General features: G+C 42.7%; 1 protein-coding gene across 1 annotated transcript in view; it reads left to right on the plus strand.

Annotated features, from left to right (window-relative positions):
* Positions 1–23,815, plus strand: part of PTPRQ (protein tyrosine phosphatase receptor type Q) — a 221,273-nt gene that overhangs the window by 101,634 nt on the left and 95,824 nt on the right. The window contains exon 20 of the mRNA XM_089652140.1: positions 3,358–3,479. Within this exon, the coding sequence (XP_089508266.1) occupies positions 3,358–3,479 (122 nt within the window). The remainder of the gene's footprint in view (positions 1–3,357; positions 3,480–23,815) is intronic.

Here is a 23,815-nt window from a genome sequence, read left to right on the forward strand (position 1 = left end):
GTAACACAGAACCCCAGCGCACAAAGAGACTCTTTCAGTATAGAAAATTTGCTGCTGTGCACCAGTGTAATACACCAACATACAAAAAATATAAATAAATAAACAGCCATAATCAAACAACTCATTCAGTACGTTACAAATAAAATTGTAGTGAAAATAATCAATTTAAATAAAGTGCCAAAAAATATTATGTTAGTGTCCACAAAAAATATATGCATAAAGTAATTTTATCCCAGAAAAAAACATAGGTATAATGATTTCTCCCCCCCCAAAAAAAACAGTGCTTCCACCATCCACCAGTGTGAAATCAAAATCAGTGGTATGCATGTGCCCTTTTACACGGATATGTGTGGCAGCATAATATGATCATGCATTGCAGTGTTGGCATGCTTGCTACTATAGGAAGACAGGGATTGTAAACCACAAAAGCATTCTAACCAGATGGACGCTTGGACATGAACTGGTTAATACAAGTGACCCGTATATCTATTTTCTGTCCCATTTTTATTTCTATAGCCTGTGTCTCCACTTCATTTCCTGAGGATGGATCTCATCATCTCAATTTTGCCCTTGAAGAAACAGATTAATGCTCTTAGTGTTTAAATATAAGTAAGGTTACAATAAACCATAAAGATACATGCAATGTTTTTGAAGTCAGCTTGGCTTAGCTGTGAAATAATGATATAACATCATATTATGCGCTGGTATTAGGAGCTGTACTCAGTCTGACTTCCTGTGTTTTTTTCAAAGCTCAAAGCCCAAATGATTGGTTCTCCAGATCCTTTACACAGCGAGCACACTTTACAGCTACCCTAGTATCAGGACACAGATGAATTGCAAAGATGACCCTGACCTCTATAAGACCTACATTCCTGTACAGCGATGGAAGCATGTTAATCAGGAAATGATGCTTGTTAGTTACAGTAAATGCATTATTGTGGTAACCAGGACAAAAGCTCTCATGAGCGGAAGTGATTGGATTATGATAGGAAAGATGTTTTATCCATACTTAGTGAATTGTTATGATTTATACAAGTTATGCTAATGTCTAACAGTTCTAGGACTGGACAAGAAAGAGGATATATATATTTTTTTTTTATTTTTTTAACAAAGCATACTTTAATATTTCATAAGGCACAAGTATTGGCTGTGTCTGTAGTTCAAAATCTCAGCATGCATGCACAAAACCTTTGCATCAGTAACTATATAAATGTACTGTATATAGCTTAAATGTGATATTTAGTAGTTAAAGATTAACATATTTGTTTGGTATTTGATTTACTTTGTCATGTTGGAAGTATTTATAAGTTAGCTGAGTTACGTTTATTGTCCTATCACATTGTTTTGCATATGAGAGTGCTGATTCATAGGGTTAAGTAATTGGACTAAAATTATTTAATAGTTGCAGTAAAATAATACAATCAACATTTATATCAAAATTTTAATGTTTATTATAAGATAGCTTCTTAGCTTGTTCACATATTCAGAGAAATATTTATATTTGCTACACAGTTTGGCCTTTATTACTTCATGAATCCTGCTAGGTTGTTGTAGTTTTTTATGTTGCAGATAAATTAGAAGTCTAAGCCTGCGGTCACATCACACCCGATTTTGAAATCGTGCGACTTACAGTGAAGTCGCACAATTTCAAAGTCAGGTGACTTGCCGATTTCAGGTGCGATTTGCAAGACATCTGACACAGATGTCTATGCAAATCGCACCAAAAGTAGTGCATGTAGTACTTTAGAAATCGGTGCGGCTCAGACTAAGTAGGAACCGCACCGATATGACCGATCTAATAGCAGACAATAGGGTGCAACCTGGCACATGATTTGCAAGTCGCATGGAATGCATATCGCATGCCAAGTTGTGATCGAGGTGTAAAGGAATTTTATGGATATTGCTGACATAAATATAGCTTATTTCTTTGGAATAAACTGGTGACATCTACAGGTGTTAAGAACATTTATTTCCGTATTGTGCAAAGTTTTCTTTATGTTTTAAAAATATTACAATCTTCTGGATTAACATACTAACACTGAAATGTGTTCACGCAGTAACAGTTATTTAAATGTTATATATGTAATTATGGTTATGTTTTAATTTTGCCTATAATAAATATTAAATACAAACTGCTTTTCATCCAGTGTGGGATGAAACACTCATGTTTAGGGTTGGCAAGATGTCTTCTGGCAGTCGACAGATCCCTGTCCCATCTGTCAATGTTCTCTACTCCTCATCGCCCCTTGCATTGACATAAACTTAAAAAGTGGACAGAGGCAACCATCAAGGACTACTCTAAAGATCAGTTGGCCTGGGGATAGTCAGACATGACATTTCAAATCCTCAAACTTTTTAAACAAGCATCAGTTTACTGTCTGTCTGACTGTTAGTAGGTCAACATATGGCTACTTAGAGTAACTAATATCCTGGCATCATGTTTCAGTGAAAGTAAAAAATACCCTGGCATCAGAGGTCAGTGATATTAAAGAATATACCCTGGCATCAGAGGTAACAGAGTAATAATAACCCTGTGTCAATGAGTGTAAAATAGTCCCCTTGGTAGTGGTCACTGGAAAAATTCTCAGGTGCTAGTGGTCAGTAGGAGTAGAAAAATGCCCCAACATCAGCGGTCAGTTAGAGGAATGGTGCCCCACCATTGGTTTCAGTGGTAGGAATAGTTTGCCATCATCAGTGTCAATGGGATTTGGAAAGCCACCAGTATTGGTGTTCAGGTCTTACTTACCTTTGAATATGCCCTGCTCTGCTGCTGGTTGAATGATATTATGGCTAAATTTATGCTGGCAAGTTGGAAATCATTTGGCTCCGATAGTGCTCTGCACTCCAGCGCTTGGCTCCCACTGCCACTGTGCATGAGAGAAGGCCCTGTATTTGGAGATTCAAGAAGTTACCTCCTGTACTATGATACCAATCTGATCATGTAGATGTGCTTTTTACAACAATCATCACAAATGATCATTATCAAAATAAAGTTAATTCAGAAAATCAATTTGTAACATATAACCAAACATTCCTTTTTCTATGTAAAGAAGGTAGAAGAGATTTTACAATTCTCGTGAGGCATCAATCTGTTGGCCTAGCAGCTAGCAAGGGAAAATATTGGGTGTTTACCTGTAGTGCAAAAGGACAGGTGGATGTCTCACCAGCTTTTCTACTTGCTGAAATATTAGCCTGTCTATGGCCAGCTATTCTACCATTGCATTCTACTTTTATTCCGACTATTGACTACCATTGGCATAAAACTGAAATAAAAGTTTCCAAATTACATATTTTTTACTTATAGGAAAGTTAAATGCAAAGCAAAATTAATATTTTTCTTTTTACCATTTACTATAGCTGCAGAAGGGCCTCCACAAAACATCAATGTTGTTGCTACCTCCCCACAAAGTATTAATATTAGCTGGAGTGGGCCAGCCATCATAACTGGACCAACATCATATCTAATCAACATATCCATGGTAAGTGAAGAATAATTATCATTTATGATTATTTTGTATTATGAAACATATATGTAACATTGGACAGCAATCCTGTTGTATTCTAAGGATGTAGCCCTCAGCTTGGGAGAATGTACAGATCTGTTTCATATTGAGGTACCTTTGCAGGCATGATGGCTATCTATCCTTTTTTGTCTACACAAAAATGATAAAGGATTCTTTATTTTGCTAGATTTGCTCCATAGCTTATATGACACAGAGTAGCATAAAATAGTGAATCTCCAACATGAGGTTGCTATAATAAAGCACAATCTTACCTCTAGAGCAGAAATTTCAAACAACGTCAGGCTGTAAGGTGCACATGCAAGCTATCCTCTCCTCTGCCTGAGCTCAGGGCTAATAACTGGCACTCTATTCTGGCTGCTGTGGGAAGCAGATAAAGACAATCATGTAAGAGGGATAAGGTCAAGTTGTTATATAAAATTAAAGAGTGTACATTAAGATTTTTAAAAATGTTCATTAGTAACAATCTTCCTCATTAAGATTTTCTTATTTTTAATACTCCTGTCCAAAAAAGTAGTTAAGGGTTACTAATTGCAAATCTTCCAACTTTCATGTCAGCATCCAGCACTGGACAGACTAGTGAGGTTCCAACGATTTAATATGCCCCATAATTTACTTGCACATTGCTTCCATTTTCCATTCACCTATTGCACAAGGCAGCCATGCACCTGAAATATCCTACTGTTGGTAACTTGGCACCCAAGTGAAAAAGTCTTCTGGGCCTTGTGAATGTGCAGACTAGCAAATCCTACCTTGACCTTATGTATGCTGAGTGGGAATCTGTTACGTGGTTAGCTTAAAGTGTTGTCTTGTCCTTTTAATTGCTGCAGCTTCTGTTGTTACTGATTACATTATGTGTATTGTAAATTTCAGGTTGCTGAACCATTTCCTGGGCAACATGCTTTTACTTTTTTTCTTTCTGAAGATTTGAACAGAATCAGTGGTTCAAAACATTTGCTGTTTATTTAGCATGTTAAAGAACCCTTAGTTAGGAATAAAACTGGGTATATATGCAGAGTTTTCTTTTTGTTCAAATCCCCACATGCACACAACAGATGTGGATGATGGGATCTCTCCCACTGCACTATTGTATTCTGTCAGCAGAGACTTCCATCTTGTCAGACAGCACAGATCCTTGCTGCAGCCATAGGTTGCACTGGATGATTGAATGTTGGTTTTACAGCAGAACTGTTCAACAGAAGCTGGCCGTTATACTGGCTTCTGTTGAACAGAGATGGAAATACACACATCAAAATTCTGCTGGTTCCTGCTGAACCAGCCACATTTCGATACGTGTATTCCCTACTTTAATGCTACATGGTGATCCACAGGAAGAGTACAGCCAAAAGAGCATTGGCTATACTTCTCCTTTAAAATCGATAAAGTTGCAGAACTAGAAATTGTGAAAGGAATACTTAAAACACACATGTTCCTTAACAATGCATGCAAGGAGCTATGATTCCAAATTTGTGTTAAAGCCACAGAACACCCATATACTACCCATGTAGATAGTTGCCAGAGTACAACTATACATCACTTGTGTTGGTACTGGCAGATTTGCTGCCTATGCATAACGGAAATTATAGTCCCAAACCTTTTTCAAAAATTATGTAATAGGTACATAGTATTCATATTTGTAGCTGCAGAATTCTTTGGAATCATTTGTGAATCTATAGTTCAAACATAATAGTTGTATACTAGAATTCTAGCTGGAGTGAAAGTTCCAATCCAGCCCTACCTCATTAGCAACTAGCTTCAATGACTATATCCTGGCATACAGTATGTCCCAAAAGCAGTATCCCAGTAACTTCCTTAATGATGACAAGGTCATTCGCTCCTCAGCACATTTGTGCCAAAAATGGTACTTCTGGTAAGTAACAACATCCAGGATCTGTAATGCTCCCTGAAACTGGTCCCTCTTTAGACCATTGCCCGCTAGTGTTGATATACATGCAACAAATCATAGACCATGTCTTCAAAGGCAGCAATGAGAATAATGTACTGTGCTGTGCAGTAGGGATGGAGAGAGAAGGAGATCTTGAGAGGATTAGTGTGGCTGTTGGTTAAGTTATACCAATATTGGCTCATACGGGTACCTGCCTGAGGGAATGGTGGAATATAGTGAACCAGCACAAAGACTATTTACACTATGTAAAATAGTAGAATATCTTTGAGATAACATGATGCTTTAGGAGACAGAGTGCATGGTAGTGATATTTGATGACTTGATGGGTCTGTATTTGATGTTGTGGCTAGTAAGCAAGTGGCGCAGTTAAAAAAAAAAAATATATATATATATATAGTTTTTCAGACAGTAGATATGCACAGTACCTCCTATATTCCAAACACTGCTGTGATCAATTGCAGCTGTTATTGGTGTATTTCTTCAGAATATTTTATCAGATGAAGCAGCTACATATTCTCTTTTTGTCAATCACTTTATGGGGAATACAGCCCTGATTGCCCTTCCCAGCCAATGTGTGTAAGGCCATCATCTTGTTTGCCATTCCATCTGCCCTGTACATAGCACAGAATAAGATAACCATAGGACTATATTCCACCTAAAGAAACGTTTAGAGGCCTAATGATTCTGAAACCATATGGAATAATTAGGCTCAGATAAAAGTAAACAAGTTGACTTTGTGCACAGTTCTGCTCAGTTGTAGTCTTTATCTATTTAGGGATAGGGTTGCAACCTCATCCCTTTAAAGCCAAACATGTAATAATTACACAGGTTCTGAGGCTAATTTAATGCAGGTAAGGCACTAAGTTTCATTACCACCTTAATCAGCAACAGAATCTGTGTAATAAATATGTGTTTGGTTTTTAAGTGAAGAGGTGGCAACCCTATTTAGGGACCTTTTACACTGATCCATTTTAATGCATATGTCCTGCATGATGCTGCAACTTTGATGTGCTTTTCAAAAGCACACTAAAAATGCATCTTCCATTGAATTCTATAGAAAATACACAAAAACGCATTAAAATGCATACAAAATGCCCCTGCATTGGATTTTTGATGTATTTTTTGTCACATTTCCAGGTTTCACAGGTGCATGATTGGAGTCAGGGGTACAGAAAACATGGCAAAAATGCATGTGCATTACGCATTTTTAAAAAATAATTTCAACAGAGCAGTGTGAAAGCCGCCTTATCCTTAGCAGCTTACTGATCAGTTTCACAATTTGCCCTGGGCTTTTCTTCAATCATGCTTTACACATTATGATACTTTAGTTTTCAGAGTGCTCTGAAGATAATAGGAAATATATACAATTACTAATATTTGTTTTAGCTCATGTACACTTTGACTTTTTAAAGTGCAATCTAGCTGTGCTAGCTGAAATGGCAGTGGTTTCAAAGAACACCTGACTAGCATTAATGGAGCGAAAGTGGGTAATGTAAGTGGAAATTGAAGAAAGACTTAAAGTGAAGCTGGGAAGAAGTGCAGATATGTTAGAGGTCAACTAGTGGCCACATATAGGTCATTAATATCGGGGACATCCTGGTAAAGGGTGCACCTGTGAGGGACCCAAACTATTATTCGGCACATGGGCTCTTTGCAGTCTCTGTTCACCATAACATTATGCAGTGCAGGAAGATTAGTCGTTCTTTGGAAAGACGTTCAGTCTGGCATCCTGCGAAAGGTCATTATATTGTATCTTTGGCACTGGCCTGATAAGCTGTACAATTTTCTTGGGTAAATTGCCTAATAAAGAAAGTATTGATTTAGCAGATAACTGAGTTAACTATGCATTGTCTTCTATTTCTTTTAATTGGTTACCATATGATTAATATGACTACTAAAACATTTCTGACAGAGGAAGGGATACCGTTAAACCTTTGTGCTGCTCAAGAGTCTTAAGATAAGAGCAGATTCTAATTAAAACTAAACAGTTGGAGATGAAGCAGATAAAGCAGCAGACGTGAAATCTGAGAACTGGAACTACTAAAATGAAATTACAACTACATTTTCCAAAATTTCATCCATGAGAGAAAGGGTTAGATTCTCTAATATAACAGAGAGGCTTTACCACCCTTCCCCTTTCTTTAAAGGGACAGTATACATGTTAAAAATAATGATTTGGATAGAGTTCCTATAAAAATTGAAACCAGACTTTATCCAGTCATGCAGACTGGGTGGTCAAGAAAGGAGGTTCAAATGTGTGGCCCTCCTTTCCTAAACAATACCAGCACACATGCTTGTCAACATTGGGAGGTACCTTGCAAGGGGGGATGCAAAGCCTGCATGTTGAGGGGACAGGGGGGCTCTTCTAAGTAGCAACAGGATTTGGGGGGTGGGGAATTCTAGGAATCTTGAAGCCCTCTCTATAATAATATTGCCTTGTCTGAAGTCTCTAAAGGGGTGCATGTAAGGCGTAGAAAAAAACAAGGCTTATTACTAGGGGACTAGAGAAGTTAGAGAAGATTCAGTATAGAGTTCTAATGACCGGAGTGCTGTCACAAGGAAGCTTATGACTACTTTATTTTGTGTCACTTGGCCCCTTCTCTAGTGACCGGTTTCCCACATACTGGGATCGACCTCATGAAGTACCTAGGGACTTAGCCTGGAGTCACAGAGAGAGATGTAGAGAGGCCCTCGGGAGGAGAACAAGCATGGAGTTTCCAATATTGATATAATAATATACAGAACATTGTCACTGAGAGTGAGGTGACAGGGCTGCTAAGTTGGTATAGACTGGTACATGCTCTGCGATATCGGCTCAGACATGCCAATAGTGTAAGAAGTATGGCTATGTATTACAAGGAGTTAAAGTGGAGCTCCACCCAAAAGGGGAAGTTCTGCTTTAAGCCTTTGTCCCCCACTCCCCATTAAGGATTGGCACCTTTGGGTAAGCGGGGGGAGCGGGTACCCTAATTTGACAATCGGCTAGGCGATCATAAGTCGAAGTTGTTCCCCCCTCCTCTCCCAGTAGTCTTCTGGGACAGGCGACAGGTCTCAGAAGACTATGGGGCCATTCATAAAGCGCAGCTCTTTTCGTGCATGCACAGTGGGTACCCGGCTGTGAAGTTGCAAGCTGTCACAGCTGGGTGCCCACACTGGAGAGAAGACGGCCAGTGAAACCAGCTGTGGCGAGGACACCGCTGGACCAAGGGACAAGTAAGTGTCTGTATTTTAAAAGTAAGCAGCTACAGTTTATTTTTCAGCTGGAATTCCACTTTAACTATGCAAGTGTACTGCTCGCTTCTAAGTCTGGAGTATCCCCTTAGTGTTGATTTCACATGACTGCTGCCCCTGCTTATGGTGTAGGTGTTAGTGAGTGCAGTTCCACAGTGTCCCCACTAGGGTGCCTTAAGCAATGCCCACAACTGGACAGAGACTGGAAACCCCTCCACAATGTAACTTTGGCTTTGACACTTGTTGCATGTCACAGCATACCTGTGTGCATCATTTTTGTGTATCAAAGCAATGTATGTTAATGAACCTTATTGCCATATCTCACATTAAATTTATTTAAAAAGAAAAAAGACAGCAGGCATAAAGTGTAATTTTTAGACTTTTTTTTAAAATAATTATTCATTTACAATGTGTATATTTTCATCCCTATCCTGTTGAAGGAAGTACAGGAAGAGGTGGAAATATAGCCTAGGTATTACCTTTAAAAAAGGAAAGAAAGTCCTAGTCTTAAACATTACCTTGTTCCTATGCAAAAACTAAAAACTGGGTCCCTTGCAAGATAAGGTCACCAGTAGAGATACTGGTCTAACAGAGGTGATGATGGATACAAAGAGTTCTCTTGGTGATGAATACACATGCTTCTTTCATGTAAAACAGCTTTCCATGTTGGCCTCAACTGAATTCCTGGGTCTGAAATTGTGAGGGTATTGATAGGAAAACAGAAAAGACGGAGACTGGTGTTTCAAAAGAGTTGGAAGTCTGTATCAAGGAGCCAATGAAAAAATAGAAAAAATAGAAGCAGCAACATGGAAGAGTTAGATTTAGTACCTTGACTTGCAGCAAAAAAAACCTCAAAAACCTGACACTTGAATGGCAGAGGTGATGGCACGGGCTACAAGAAATACCACCTTGTAGGTGGGAGCAGAGAGAGGAATCCCTCTAATGGGTTAAAGAGGCTGTTTCTGAAGCACAGAGAGAACCAGATTGTCAGGCAAAAGGTCAGGGTGAGCAATGAACAAGCGTAGTTAGATACAAACTGAAGTTGGTAAATGGAAAAACAGGAACACAGGAAATAAATAACATAGAATAGGGTTTGGCAATAAACCTAATGCTCAGGAAACAGGTGTTGGTCCTGAGTACTGCTAAATAGTGAGCTTGACTGACAGGCTGGGCGGAGACCTATCTTGTAGGTGCCATATAACCCAGCAGGTGCATTCTGGTAATGTCTATACCTCCCAGTGCTGGAAGAATACATGCTGTAGCAAGGAAGAAGAGACCACATGCTAATAGAACCATACATAGCAGATCTACTTTACTGCTGTTACAATGATCTCTTAATGATCTCTTAAACAATCCAGTGCTTGTGACATTTTTTTTTCATGGAAAAGGGAAGATCCAAAAATATTGTAACTGTTCATGCAGCTCATTGTGTAAGGGTCATTGGGTTAGGCCTACATTTATTAAGTCAGCTGCTGAATAAATATGGAATAATTTTTGGCCCTGCGAGCTGAATGACAGAAATACAGTGATTCCCCCTATCCATGCTAAACGGTTTGGATCGAAGGATCTACACTTCTATTATATTTAGACAGCCAAAGCCTGAATACCTAAATGGACACTCCATCTGATAGGATGCAATCACTATTCAGCTGACAATTTTACATCCAATTTCTTCAATTTGAAAGTGGCTTTTGTTGTGCCAAGTAGTGCCAACAAGAATCAGCCAAGCTGTGTATGGCTGATTTCACCTGTTAGCATTTAAATAAAGAGCTTCTTTAAATAAAAAAAAAAAGAAGAGGATACCGCAGTGTAAAATTGGCCAGCAGTTGTCAGGGATCTCTCCGATCCCCGCCGCGATGGTCCCAGTGCAGGCGCAGTGCACCGCCCTGTGCAGGGACACGGGCACTAGGTCCGGGCTGGCCGCGGCGTTCGAGTTCGCGCATGCACAGTAGAAGCTGCGGCCGCCCGCTGGGCACCAATGGCAGCGCAGGGCGGAATATTTAAATGGCCCTGAGCTGTCATTCAGTGCCTTCTGGTCTTCCCTGCATCCTGTGAACCTGTGAACCTGTGAATTGTAAGTTGTGACCCGGATTGTACCTGACCTTGCTGTTTTCTCCTATCCTGACCCTTGCTTTGCCTGACCTCTCTCTTGAATGCCCCTGATTGGATTTGACCTGCTGTTGCTGACCGGGCGTGTGACCCGACCATTCTATGCCCGCTGCCTTGTACCTTGCCGTCCTCTCTGTTACCGACCCGGCCCGTCTGACCTTGCTCATCCATCCATCCATCCCTTGCAGTGGGGTCTTCTGACCTCCTCACATCAGACTCTTCCCCGCGGGAGCCCTTGGCGCATACCACTACCACTGCCGGACGCACCCAGTAGCCACGACCTGGTCTCGGGGGGCTCCAAGTCCATCCCCACCATCAGGGGCCCTGGTGAACAAGCATCCTGGGACTTAGATTCCGTGCGCTGGGGACGCCTATTCAGTGGAGTGCTAGTGGTACCGCCAGGCGGTCCCTTACAGTACCAGAAGGCCATGACTGAGTCTAGAGGAGGGCCCTCGCCGCTTGAGGAGATCTGCAGGCACTTGTCTAATTTGACTCAGGCCGTATCGGCCCTGCAGGATAGATGCCAGCAGATTGAAACCCAATTCCAGACCTGCACTATATCCATTCCTGCCCCACAGGCCGCGGTCCCCGCACCCCCAGCCGTAGCAGCCCCTGTGCTGGTTTCTGGGGCTTCCGCACCACTCCCGGCGGCCGACCCCCGAGTACCCTTACCGGAACGTTTTCACGGGGACCGCACACGCTTCAGGTCATTCCGTGAGTCCTGTCTTCTTTATTTTGAGTTACAACCCCGGACCTTCGTGACTGAATTCATGAAGGTGGGGTTCGTCATCTCCCTCCTGCAGGGTGAACCCCAAGACTGGGCCCACCGATTACGGGGAAAAAATGACCCTCACCTTAGTTCGGTTGACATTTTTTTTGATGCCATGGCCATCCTGTATGATGACCCGCAGCGGGCAGCTTCTGCTGAAGCTACTTTGTACACGCTCCGGCACGGCCGCCGAGCGGCGGAGGAGTACGCGTCTGAGTTTAGGCGCTGGATGGGGGACACACGCTGGAACGAATTCGCACTCCTGCATCAGTTCTGTATAGGCCTATCAGAAGGTCTGAAGGATGAGCTCGCCCGGGTGGAGGTGCCTGAGACTTTAGAGGACTTAATAGCACTGACCATTAAAATTGACCGTAGACTGCGGGAACGCAGGTTTGAGAGGTCCGGCCAGGGTCAAGGAAATTCCTGGGGGTCTTTTCAAGGTCCCAGTCAAGCACCTAGGCCAAACGTCCAGAACCGGCCACCTGGAGATATCCCATGCAACTCGGCCTGGCACGGCCTAAACTATCTCCAGAGGAATATCAGCGCAGACAATCCCAGAACCTGTGCCTTTACTGTGGTGAAGCTGGCCATATGGTACGATCCTGCCCACAGAAACTGAGTAAGTGCACCTCTTCTTCCTTATCCATTGGCAATGTTGGTCCATCCCAATACTTAGTGGTGCCCCTTTCCTTTCAGCTTCCAGAAAGGACCGTGGAAGTATCGGCCATAATTGATTCGGGGGCATGCAGCTGCTTCTTGGACATTAATTTTGCTCACCAACAGGGTATTCCTCTCCAATTTAAACGGAAAGGGTTCAATATTTATTTGGCCGACGGTTCCCGAATAAAATCGGGGGTAGTGAACCAGGAAACCCCCTCCATCACCACTGTCATTGCCGGCCAGCACCAGGAACTCCTTCGCCTGGACGCTATAGCTTCACCCCTCTTCCCAGTCATTCTGGGGCTCCCATGGTTACGGGCCCATAACCCCCAGATTGACTGGGAAACCGGAGTAATCTCGTTCCCTTCCCCATACTGTCGGGTATACTGCCGCACTTCGGGCCCGGGGATCCCCCAAATCCTCCTGTGCTCTGAGGGGGAAGCTGAACTAAAACAAGTAATCCCTGCAGTCTACCATGGGTTTCTAGATGTGTTCAGCAAACGGGGAGCCGATTCTCTACCCCCCCACCGCCCTTATGACTGTCCCATTGACCTGTTACCCGGTTCAGAAATTCCTTTTGGGCGAATCTTCCCCCTTTCAGAGCTCCAACTGGGGGCCCTAAAGGAATATCTCGATGACAGTCTCCAGAAGGGGTTCATCCGCCACTCCACTTCACCGGCGGGGGCGGGAATTTTCTTTGTTGAAAAAAAGGACAAAACCTTAAGGCCGTGTATAGATTACAGGGAATTGAACAGGGTCACGATAAAGAACCGTTACCCACTGCCGTTAGTGCCAGAGTTGTTCCAAAGTTTAAAAACAGCAGTGGTTTTTACAAAGCTGGATTTGAGGGGGGCGTACAACTTGGTTCGCATAAGGGAGGGGGACGAGTGGAAGACGGCCTTCCGCACCCGCTTCGCCATTTTGAATATTTGGTCATGCCGTTCGGGTTGTGTAATGCTCCAGCCACGTTTCAACACTTTGTGAATGATATTTTTAGAGACTTTCTGGATGTCTTTGTTATCGTTTATTTAGACGACATTCTGATTTTCTCCCCTTCTTTGGGGGAACACAGAATACATGTAGCAAAGGTATTGGGGCGATTGCGGCAGCATGGGTTGTACGCCAAGGCAGAGAAATGTTGTTTTGAACAATCCAGCATTGCCTTTTTGGGCCTGATTATGTCCACTGCGGGGGTCGCGATGGATCCCCAGAAAGTCGCCGCAATACTGGATTGGCCTGAACCCACGGACAGGAAAGGCGTCCAACGATTTGTCGGTTTTGCGAATTTTTACCGGAAGTTCATCAAGAACTTCTCGGGTCTGGTCTCCCCCATTACTCAGCTAACCAAGCTGGGAACTCGGTTCAGATGGACACCAGAGGCGCAGGAAGCTTTTGAAGCCTTGAAGAAGCTGTTCACCTCGGCACCCATTTTGGGTCACCCAGACGCCGCCCTGCCCTATATCTTGGAAGTAGATGCATCAGAGAATGCGGTAGGTTCCATCCTCTCCCAGCGGAAAGGCACCAAGGAACTGCTCCATCCTGTAGCATTCTTCTCATGGAAGCTTACCCCAGCGGAGAAGAATTATGATATCGGGGATCGAGAGCTACTGGCGATCAAGACGGCGTTAGAGGAATGGAGGTACCTACTGGAAGGTGCGGTGCACCCCATCTTAATATTTACTGACCACAAAAACTTGGAATATCTGAGCACCGCCAAGCGTCTTCGCCCGCGACAGGCAAGATGGGCACTATTCTTTTCAAGATTCAACTTCCACATTACGTACCGGCCTGGATCAAAGAACACTAAGCCCGATGCGTTATCACGTATGTACGAGGACGCCAAGGAGATCCCAGTACCCGACACCATCCTGTCCTCGGGTAACTTCTTGGCCCTTCAGTCGGACCTTCGTTCCAAGCTAATGGAGGCATCCACAACAATCTCTACCCCAGGCGGAGGGCCGCTCCAGAACAAGGGGGGACTCCTATGGAGGGAAGATCGAATTGTGGTGCCGGAGGAAGCCCGAACCCTGGTCTTGGGGCATTGCCATGACCACCCGATGGCGGGGCACTTTGGCCCAGAAAAGACCCTGGAACTTCTCCGACGCTCATTCTGGTGGCCGGACATGGCTAAACATTGTAAGGGCTATGTAAGGTCCTGTATCACCTGCCAGAAGAACAAGCCAGCAAGAAACAAGGTTTGGGGTCTGCTGCGACCCTTACCGATTCCTGAACGGTCTTGGCAAAAGATCTCGTTAGATTTTATAGTCGAGCTTCCACCATCACAAGACCACACGGCAATCCTGGTGGTCGTGGACCGCTTGTCCAAGATGGCCCACTTCATCCCGTTGAAGAAAACCCCCTCGGCGGCCGAGACTGCGCAAGTCTTCATTCGTGAGGTAATAAGGCTGCATGGGGTCCCCGAAGACATTGTCTCGGACCGGGGGGTCCAGTTCACGTCCAGATTTTGGAGAGCACTGTGCAAAGCCCTGGACATCAAATTGTCTCTCTCCTCTGCGTTCCACCCTCAAACTAACGGTCAAACCGAAAGGACCAATCAGACCCTAGAGCAATACCTAAGATGCTACACTTCATTTACTCAAGATGACTGGATGCCACTTCTACCCCTAGCGGAATTTGCGTACAACAATGCCCGCCACGCAGCGACGGGACAGTCCCCGTTCTTTGCCAACTATGGCTTTCACCCAGTCTTCCTCCCGGATTTGGTCACGGAATGCCCAGTACCAGCAACGCAAGATGTGGTGACGTTCTTCTCCGCGAACAATAAGAAGCTTCAAGAGGCCATCAGTCGGGCCCAGGAAGACTACAGGAAGGCATTCAATAGGAAACGGAGAGGAGATCTGGTATTGCGGCCTGGGGAGAAGGTTTGGCTAGCGACGTCCAATTTAAAAATGCTTTGCCCGTCAAAGAAATTGGGACCCAAATTTATAGGCCCCTTCTGCATTAAACGGATGGTTAACGAAGTGGCCTACGAACTCGTCCTTCCTGACACGCTCAAGATCCACCCAGTCTTCCATGTGTCCCTGCTGAAGCCAGTAGTCCCTCATGCCTTCCCTGACCGGGAATCTAGACCCCCGGAAGCCGTAACGGTCGAGGGAGAAGAAGAATTTGAGGTTGAAACAATCCTGAAGTGTCGAAGGAGGGGAGGCCAGACCCAATTCCTTATCAAATGGAAGGGCTATGGCCCTGAGGACAATTCTTGGGAACCAGCCCATAATGTCCATGCACCCAGACTTGTCCGGAGGTTTTTTCGCGATCACCCGTGGTGGAGAGATCGGGTGGGCATCCGGAGGTTGCCCGTAGGGGGGGGGGGGGCAATGTCAGGGATCTCTCCGATCCCCGCCGCGATGGTCCCGGCGCAGGCGCAGTGCACCGCCCTGTGCAGGGACACGGGCACTAGGTCCGGGCCGGCCGCGGTGTTCGAGTTCGCGCATGCGCAGCAGAAGCCGCGGCCGCCCGCTGGGCACCAATGGCAGCACAGGGCGGGATATTTAAATGGCCCTGAGCTGTCATTCAGTGCCTTCTGGTCTTCCCTGCATCCTGTGAACCTGTGAATTGTAAGTTGTGACCCGGATTGTACCTGACCTTGCTGTTTTCTCCTATCCTGACCCTTGCTTTGCCTGACCTCTCTCTTGAATGCCCCTGATTGGATTTGACCTGCTGTTGCTGACCGGGCGTGTGACCCGACCATTCTATGCCCGCTGCCTTGTACCTTGCCGTCCTCTCTGTTACCGACCCGGCCCGTCTGACCTTGCTCATCCATCCATCCCTTGCAGTGGGGTCTTCTGACCTCCTCACATCAGACTCTTCCCCGTGGGAGCCCTTGGCGCATACCACTACCACTGCCGGACGCACCCAGTAGCCACGACCTGGTCTCGGGGGGCTCCAAGTCCATCCCCACCATCAGGGGCCCTGGTGAACAAGCACCCTGGGACTTAGATTCCGTGCGCTGGGGACGTCTATTCAGTGGAGTGCTAGTGGTACCGCCAGGCGGTCCCTTACAGCAGTAGGACAGTTTTATTCAGTGCTGATGGGCCTAACCAGGGTATGCCTAACTTTTATTTTATCTATAGGGACAATTTTATCTATGGTGTGTCACCATCCCCATGGTCCAGGGAGCCATGCTCTTCCCTGTCACACATGGACAGGAGGGGTGGCATATACAGGAACTGATCCACTCCATTTTCCTCCTATAGCCAAAGAAAGCCAGCTTCTCCTCCTCTCCCTCCCACCGTAATTCAGTGGCTGCAGGAGGAAAGTGGAGCAGATCAGTTCCTCTATATGTCGCCCCTGCCGCCCCTCCTGTCCAGGTTACTCTTATTTCTGCTGCCTGAGCCTGTGTCTATTCACAAGTGAAACATAGTAAATAATGTGAATTGTGAATGAACCAGAAGCCACTCAGCACAGAGCACTTCCCATTCATTCACTGTCTAGTTTAGCTGAAGCTGCAGAGAACGGTATTGGGGAATCTGTGCCCTCTTTTTCTGTCTCAAAGATGATATAAAACACTGCCATTTCATCATAGCCTCCCAAAGGGGCTCCTAAAACAAATTATAAAAAGTAATATTGTAAAAAATAATTAAAAAACCCTAAAATTTAAAAAAATAATAAAGAAATGAATGAGTAAAAATCTACTGACACCATCAACTGCCCTACTGACACCGCCCACTGCTCAACTGACTGACACCATCCACTGCTCTTCTGACACCAACCTCTGCCCTATTGACACTGTCCACTGCCCTACTTACACTGCACAATGCCCAACTGACACCTTCCACTGCTCTACTGACACCATCCTCTGGCTTACTGACACTGTTCACTTCTCTACTGACACTGTTCAACACCATCCACTGCCCTACTGACACTGTCTACTGCTCTACTGACTTCCCACTGTTAACACAATTTGGCCTACCTACTATTCACCTTGGGGCCCCCAAAGGAGCCCAAAGTCTTTTACAATTTTATAAGTCTATATTTAAAAGTGTATATAAAAAAATTGACCTGCAATGATAAAATGTTTGGGTTTGGCCTGAAGAGAAGGTGGAAACCCTATCTACAGAAGAATGCAGAAGCACTTTATGAGGTGATTTTAAGCCTCATCTCTGCAATGGATTAGGAGGGGCACTGCCGCTACAAAAGAAGAGCTATGGAAGTGAGGCTTGAAATTGCCTCAATCAAACCTTATCTACGTTGGCCTTCATTCTACATGTGCAGCTTCACTATTACCAAAACTAAATCTTTACACGGGGTGAAAGAATGTCTAGCTTTGCCACTGTTTAGGTGCACACTGCTCTTGCATTTAATTTTATAATTAACTTAAGATTAATGTCATAATTTAAAGGGGAAGTTCTGCTTTAAGGCCTTGTACCCCGCTCACTGTTAAGGATTGGAACCTTTGTGGAGTTGATTTTGACAGGTACCCGCTCCCACGTTCGCTGTGATCGCCTAGGCAGGAAGTTCTCTTCCCCCCCTGCAGTCTTCTGGGACACATGACAGGTCCCAGAAGACTGTGGCACCATTCACAATGTGTAGCACCGCTCATGCATGCGCAGTGGCCACCCAGATGTGAAGTCACAAGCTTTCACAGCCAGGTGTCCACATTTAAGATGCCAGTGCCAGAGACACAGGACAGTCTGTGAACCAGGCCTCGGTGTGGACACTGCTGGATCCTAGGACAGGTAAGTGGCTGTTTTTTAAAAGTCAGCATTTACAGTTTTTTAATCTTTTTTTCACCAGAGACTGGAGCTCCACTTTAAGAACAAAATTAAAGAAGGAAAATACCTCATTCAATAGAAAACAGTAGAACAGGTGTTGACAACTGAAGAGCTACAAATCAATCAGGTCTTACAGGCAGATACAAATGATTTGTGGGTATACAGATCTGTGCACACAGGCAGAGCACACAAGAAAAAGCACCCAAGATATGCAATTCAAAGAACTCCAGAAAAATGTACAAAAAAAGATGTAATCCCAACCACTAAAAAGTCAGAAAAGCTTTAGCAGCTAGTAGACTGATATAAATGTCCTTGTTTGGGTATTTTGTGGCATAGTGTGAAAAGTTCTTCCTCTTTTTTTGTAGTCCCCTACCAACATGTCCCCCTGTTGCATGCCTTCCTAAAGGAAAAAAGATAAACTTCAGTGCTAATGCATACTACTCAGGAATAATACACCATTTTTTGCAATTTTAACCACCAACAATAAATAATATGCCCCACCCCTAAATTCCCTAAAATACACATCATTTTTCTACCTAAAGAACATTATGTGAAGAGATTACATCTACTTTGAGACCTCCATACTTCTGGGCTCCAAGACCCCGTGGTCTGCTATTGCTTTGTTACACCCTTCACTACACCACTGGCAGATTGTAGCACTTTAGTTCATTTGAAATGTTATGGAATAGCAACCGGCCAACATGGGTGACTAAACAGGTTGTTTAATGCAGACATGCTACACAGAGCACAGAGTAGTTAGAATACAGTTGGTTATAATCCTATTTACAAACTTTTATATTTTTACAAACCAGCCAAGGCTACTGGGATTTGTGTTTCTATTGATGAACACAGTCACGGGAGATAAAAAACCCCACACTTTTTAGGTGGGGCTCCTCAATGAATTATTGATGTATAAAATTACACGTAGCTAATAAACCAAAATTAACTTATGTGCTGCCAATAATCAAATTCCAATTCAGTAATATAATGCAGCTGCTGCATACACTTCAGTGTCAGTTCACCACCAAATATTTAAAACAATGTGTTGCACTTCTGTATATGTAAACAAACTAATAAATATATATCAATATGTGTAAAACAAAACAAAAAGTGACATGCATATACTAAATAAGATCAAAATGTGCTGATAACTCCAGTGCATCAAATAGTGTCCACACTCCGAGAGAAAGTCTGTGTGATATAATTGATATGTTGGGAAGTGATCCCAGAATCCCAGTGCTGTTAGTATTTCAATTCTCCACAAAAAAGTGAATCCGCAATTCCAGTGCTCACCACACTCTTCAATTCCCTGTGCACCACTTCTAGTGTAAGGTGTTAGATGTGCCCTCACCTTCATGGGATGACCTATAACACCAATAGGTCAAACAAGCACTTCCCCCACCTCCTGAGGATAATTTGATCATACACCTCTGGGTCTCTCAGCTTTGCCCCTCTGCCCAGTGATCTTTCAACTGATTTGAACTTCACTCCACCACTATCAGTGATCTGCAGGATAAGCTCAAAGGCACAGAGAAACTACCATAGTGTAGTAATTATAAAAAAAAGTTCAATACTTTAATTAAAATAAATTAAATAAAATTGCACTCACATTTAGATGAGATAAAACCACTTTATACAATCATCCACAACTTAGGCTAAGTTGACTCAGGACTCAAGAAATGACACTGTACCGCCTTGTTGTCTGTCCAGCTCTGACATCACCTAGCATCTCTCCACACGGATCATCTCCGGTAATGTAACTTCATCAGGGATAGTTAGGTGACATGCTACAACTCCTTATAAAGCTGCTGATGTTTACTTGCTGTCATGGTTATCACACCTAGTTATTTTTTTTCCATTATTTAAACCAATGATATACAACAACAATTAGCAATGTTCATCACACCTTGTAAGAGGCCAAGCAAAAAGTCACCATAGATACAATAGTAGGAATCCATGAATCCAAAATTATTGAAGTTGTACTACTGGTCAGTTGGTAAATGTGGCCTCACTTGACATGTTTTTTTTTTGTTTCTTCCTCAGGAGCAGGGTGAGGAAATTGTTTGCCATTGATTGCTGTTAGTTCATGTAGCGCTATTTTTACACTCTGGGCTATGATGGTGTCACCTGTATAGTATTTAGGAGCAGAATCCTTATAATCTGTGTGATCAGGACAAGATCTCTAACAAGCGCTAGTGCCTCCACTCAATTGGGGCAGGTGGATAACAAGTGAAATCCCAATTGAGAAATGTATCGTCCACATAGACAGTAATTCACACAGCATTGTATATGAAAGTCCATGTATTGAAGAAATCCCATTCAGTGAACCATCCAATATAAAGTATCTTCCAAACAGGAACATTAAAGCATTAACAGTCTTTTCTGCATGTCAACACTTACAGTCTGAGTTCTCTCTCTCCGGAAATCCACACCCCCCTCTTTTCCATAAGTGCTCTCTCTGATGACCTCATCCTCAGTGCCCTGAGAGCATAGCAGCCATATTGGAAAAGGGCAAAACAAACACTGCATAACAGAAGTACAAGCTGGAAAATGGGTGAAGAAATTATCACATCATTACATTAGCATGTATACAAAGGGGGACCAATCCAAGTCTGTGATAATTCATCTGCATGGCTATTGTATCTCTACTTTCACAGTTCACCTTGTGCACCTCCCTCACTGATGCAAAATATATTGTCACCCTACTCCTGAGGAAACAACACACGAAACATGTCATGTGAGGCTACTTTTACCAATTGACTAGTAGTACAACATTGATCATTCTAGATTCATGAATAATGCTGTATTTAAGGTAACTTTTGTAAACTGTCTTTTGTTTTGGCCTCTTACTGGGTGTGATGATTATTGCTGAATGTTGTTAAAGTGTTACTAAAGCCAAGACCCTGCTTTCACTATATCTGGTCTCCCACAGTACACACAACATGGAAATGCAATTATTTTAGTAAATATAAACTGCTAAAACCTTTTCTCATCAGCAATTAGAGCAGCCTTGTGACTTCAGCTGAGCACTGGTTAAAGCTTGTAGAAGGAGTTTTCTCTAGGAGAATGGAAATCCCCTGACCTCCGTCTGGACAGTGCTTATTGACCCTGTGCTAATCACATGCACTCTCCTAAGAATAAAAAAAAACCCTTTCGAGCAATATATACTAAACTGACCATGTGCAGAATGGCATGGTTCAGTCTGTCTTATCAGCATGGGCATTTGAACAAGAGGAAGATCAGAGAAGAAAAGACCCTTTGCATGACCAGGCTATTTTTTGCTATATGGCACTGCACTGCACTGCTATTTTAACTGACAATGGTGCAGTCATGGCATATTGTACCCAATGAAATTTATATAATTTTTTTACACAAATAAAGATTCCTTTATGTGGTATTGTGATAATCACTGAATTTTTTTCTATTTTTTATTATATAAACAAAAAAAGATTTTTACTTTCTGCTATAAAACATGTTCAGTAAAAAAAAAAAAATTCTAATTTCTTCATAAATTTAAGCTAAAATATGTTCTGCAAAAATGTGGGGTAAAAAAATCCCATTATGTGTTTATTAATTGATTTGGTGAAAGTCATAGCCTCTACAAATGATGGTGTATATACTGTAATTTTTCTTTCTTTCTTTTTTTTTATACTAGTAATGGCGGTGATCAGCGACCTATAGTGAGACTGTGATAATGCGGAAGGCAATCTGACAATAACTGACACTTTGGGGGAACTGACTTAATGACACAGACATCTCCAGTTACACTAATACAGTGATCAGTGCTAATAATATACACTGTCACTGTTTTAATGACACTGGCTGGGAAGGGGTTAACATCCAAGGGCAATCAAGGTGTTAATTGTGTGCCTAACAGGTGTTAATGTGTGTACTGCTTTTCACTAAACATTGATTTGTTTCTTTTCTTTAGCAGGGAAAAGAAGAAAAGTGATTTTTCCCTCTGTTCAGTGGTCCTTCCCTCTGTGTGATTCGACACAGCTGATCAGCAGGTCCCAGCCACGAATCATTGGCCAGGGTCTGTTGACAAACTCTCACTGTGTCAAATCACAGCGAAGTGGGTGGGGGAGGGTGGCACACGCACACCCGAAACCTGGAGACAGGCACGTACCAGTACGTTGCGGTGCTTGTAGCTGCAGTATATGTAAAGTGGCGGGTCAGCAAGTGGTTAAACTGGAACATAGGCAAAGATGACAAGATAAAAAAGCTGCACACTCAAGTGCTGAAAAAACAGTTGGTTTAATATCACTTTATTGATTGAGGATATACAAACACAGTGAGGCTGACTTACTAAAGAATTTCGGAATGTTCACACAATAAATAGTGTGAATATTCAGTTCAAGTATCCAGTCATATGCGGATATAGTAAGTACACAGGGATTTTCTTTTCATGTGATTGGATAACTGAATGCAAATCTTCACATATTTTATTGTGTGAACATTCTCAAATCCTTTGGAAAATCAACTTTGTTGGGATGTAGAACATTATGAGCGCAGTGTATCGGGCTGCACTAAAGAAACAGCATGTCTCCAGGAGTACTCTGGGGAGCAATGCACCTTTTAAGATCCCAGATTCCATACTCTTCCTGCGCAGTACACCATTACATACTTATTAGCACCTACATTCTCAGGTCAGCAGCTTTAGGGATTTGTTTAGTATTTTACAGGAAACCATAAATCAGGATTAGAACTTGGTCTTAACACAAACTGTTTTTCATTTAAAAGGTAGACCGCAGACAGTTTATTTTTTTTTTTATCATAGAAGAAAATCTGTTAAGATTATCTCATACAAGACCTGACTGTGAATAATACAAACATAACATTTTGGTTGTAATTATAATAAGAAGGTTGACACTACAAGACATCAGATTAAAGTCAGCGTCTGTTTAGTACATCAAAAAGCACAGAAAAGACTGGATGGGACTTGGGATAACACAGCACATCTGTCAAGGAAGAACAAACTTAATACCTTGGCAGCTGCACTTAATACACACTTTCCCCCCAGAGGAAAACTACTGTACAACCACCTAATCTACTTATAAAAATACACATTGAAACAATATTGTAAAAACAGAGACCTACGGGGGAATATGGGATTTGTTTAGAGCAGTTAGAGTGATTTCTATTTTACCATTCTGACATACCTCCCACATACATATATGCAAGGCGGCCTTAACTGTGTTATCCTGTCTGGGTGGTATCGCCATTCTTAATGCAGCACAGTGTATTACTATATATACTGGTATTCTTTACATATACTACATAGAGTTACTTTTTTAAATAAAGAATTTTTAACCAGCTATATTAGATCATTACATACTGTTGTGTTTAAAAGTTTACATACCCTGGCAGAAATTGTGACGTTTTGGGATTGAAAATATGACTGTTCATGCCAAAAACTGTCTTTTATTTAAGGATAGTGATCATATGAAGCCATTTATTATCACATAGCTGTTTGGCTCCTTTTTAAAGCATAATGATAACAGAAATCACCAAAATGGCCCTGATCAAAAGTTTACACATCCTCAAATGTTTGACCTTGGTACAGGCATGCAAGGTGACACACACACAGGGTAAAATGGCAATTAAAGGTTACTTTTCCACATCTGTGGCTTTTTAAATTGGGGTCAGAAAAAGAACTGTCAAAAGACCTGCATAACAAGGTTAAGGAACTTTATAAATATGGAAAAAGATTTAAAAAGATATCCATATCCTTGAATATGCCAGCCAGTACTGTTCAATCACTTATTAAAAAGTTGAAAATTTGGAGATCTCCTGATATAAGCGAAGTTCGGGTTGACCAAGAAAGATTGCAGTCACAACTGCCAAAAGAATTGTTTGGAATGCAAAGAAAAACACGCAGGTCACC

Source organism: Staurois parvus, unplaced genomic scaffold (genome assembly GCF_062004578.1).
Source record: "Staurois parvus isolate SC_StPar_1 unplaced genomic scaffold, SC_StPar_1.0 ptg000025l, whole genome shotgun sequence".
Classification (NCBI taxonomy): Eukaryota; Metazoa; Chordata; class Amphibia; order Anura; family Ranidae; genus Staurois; species Staurois parvus.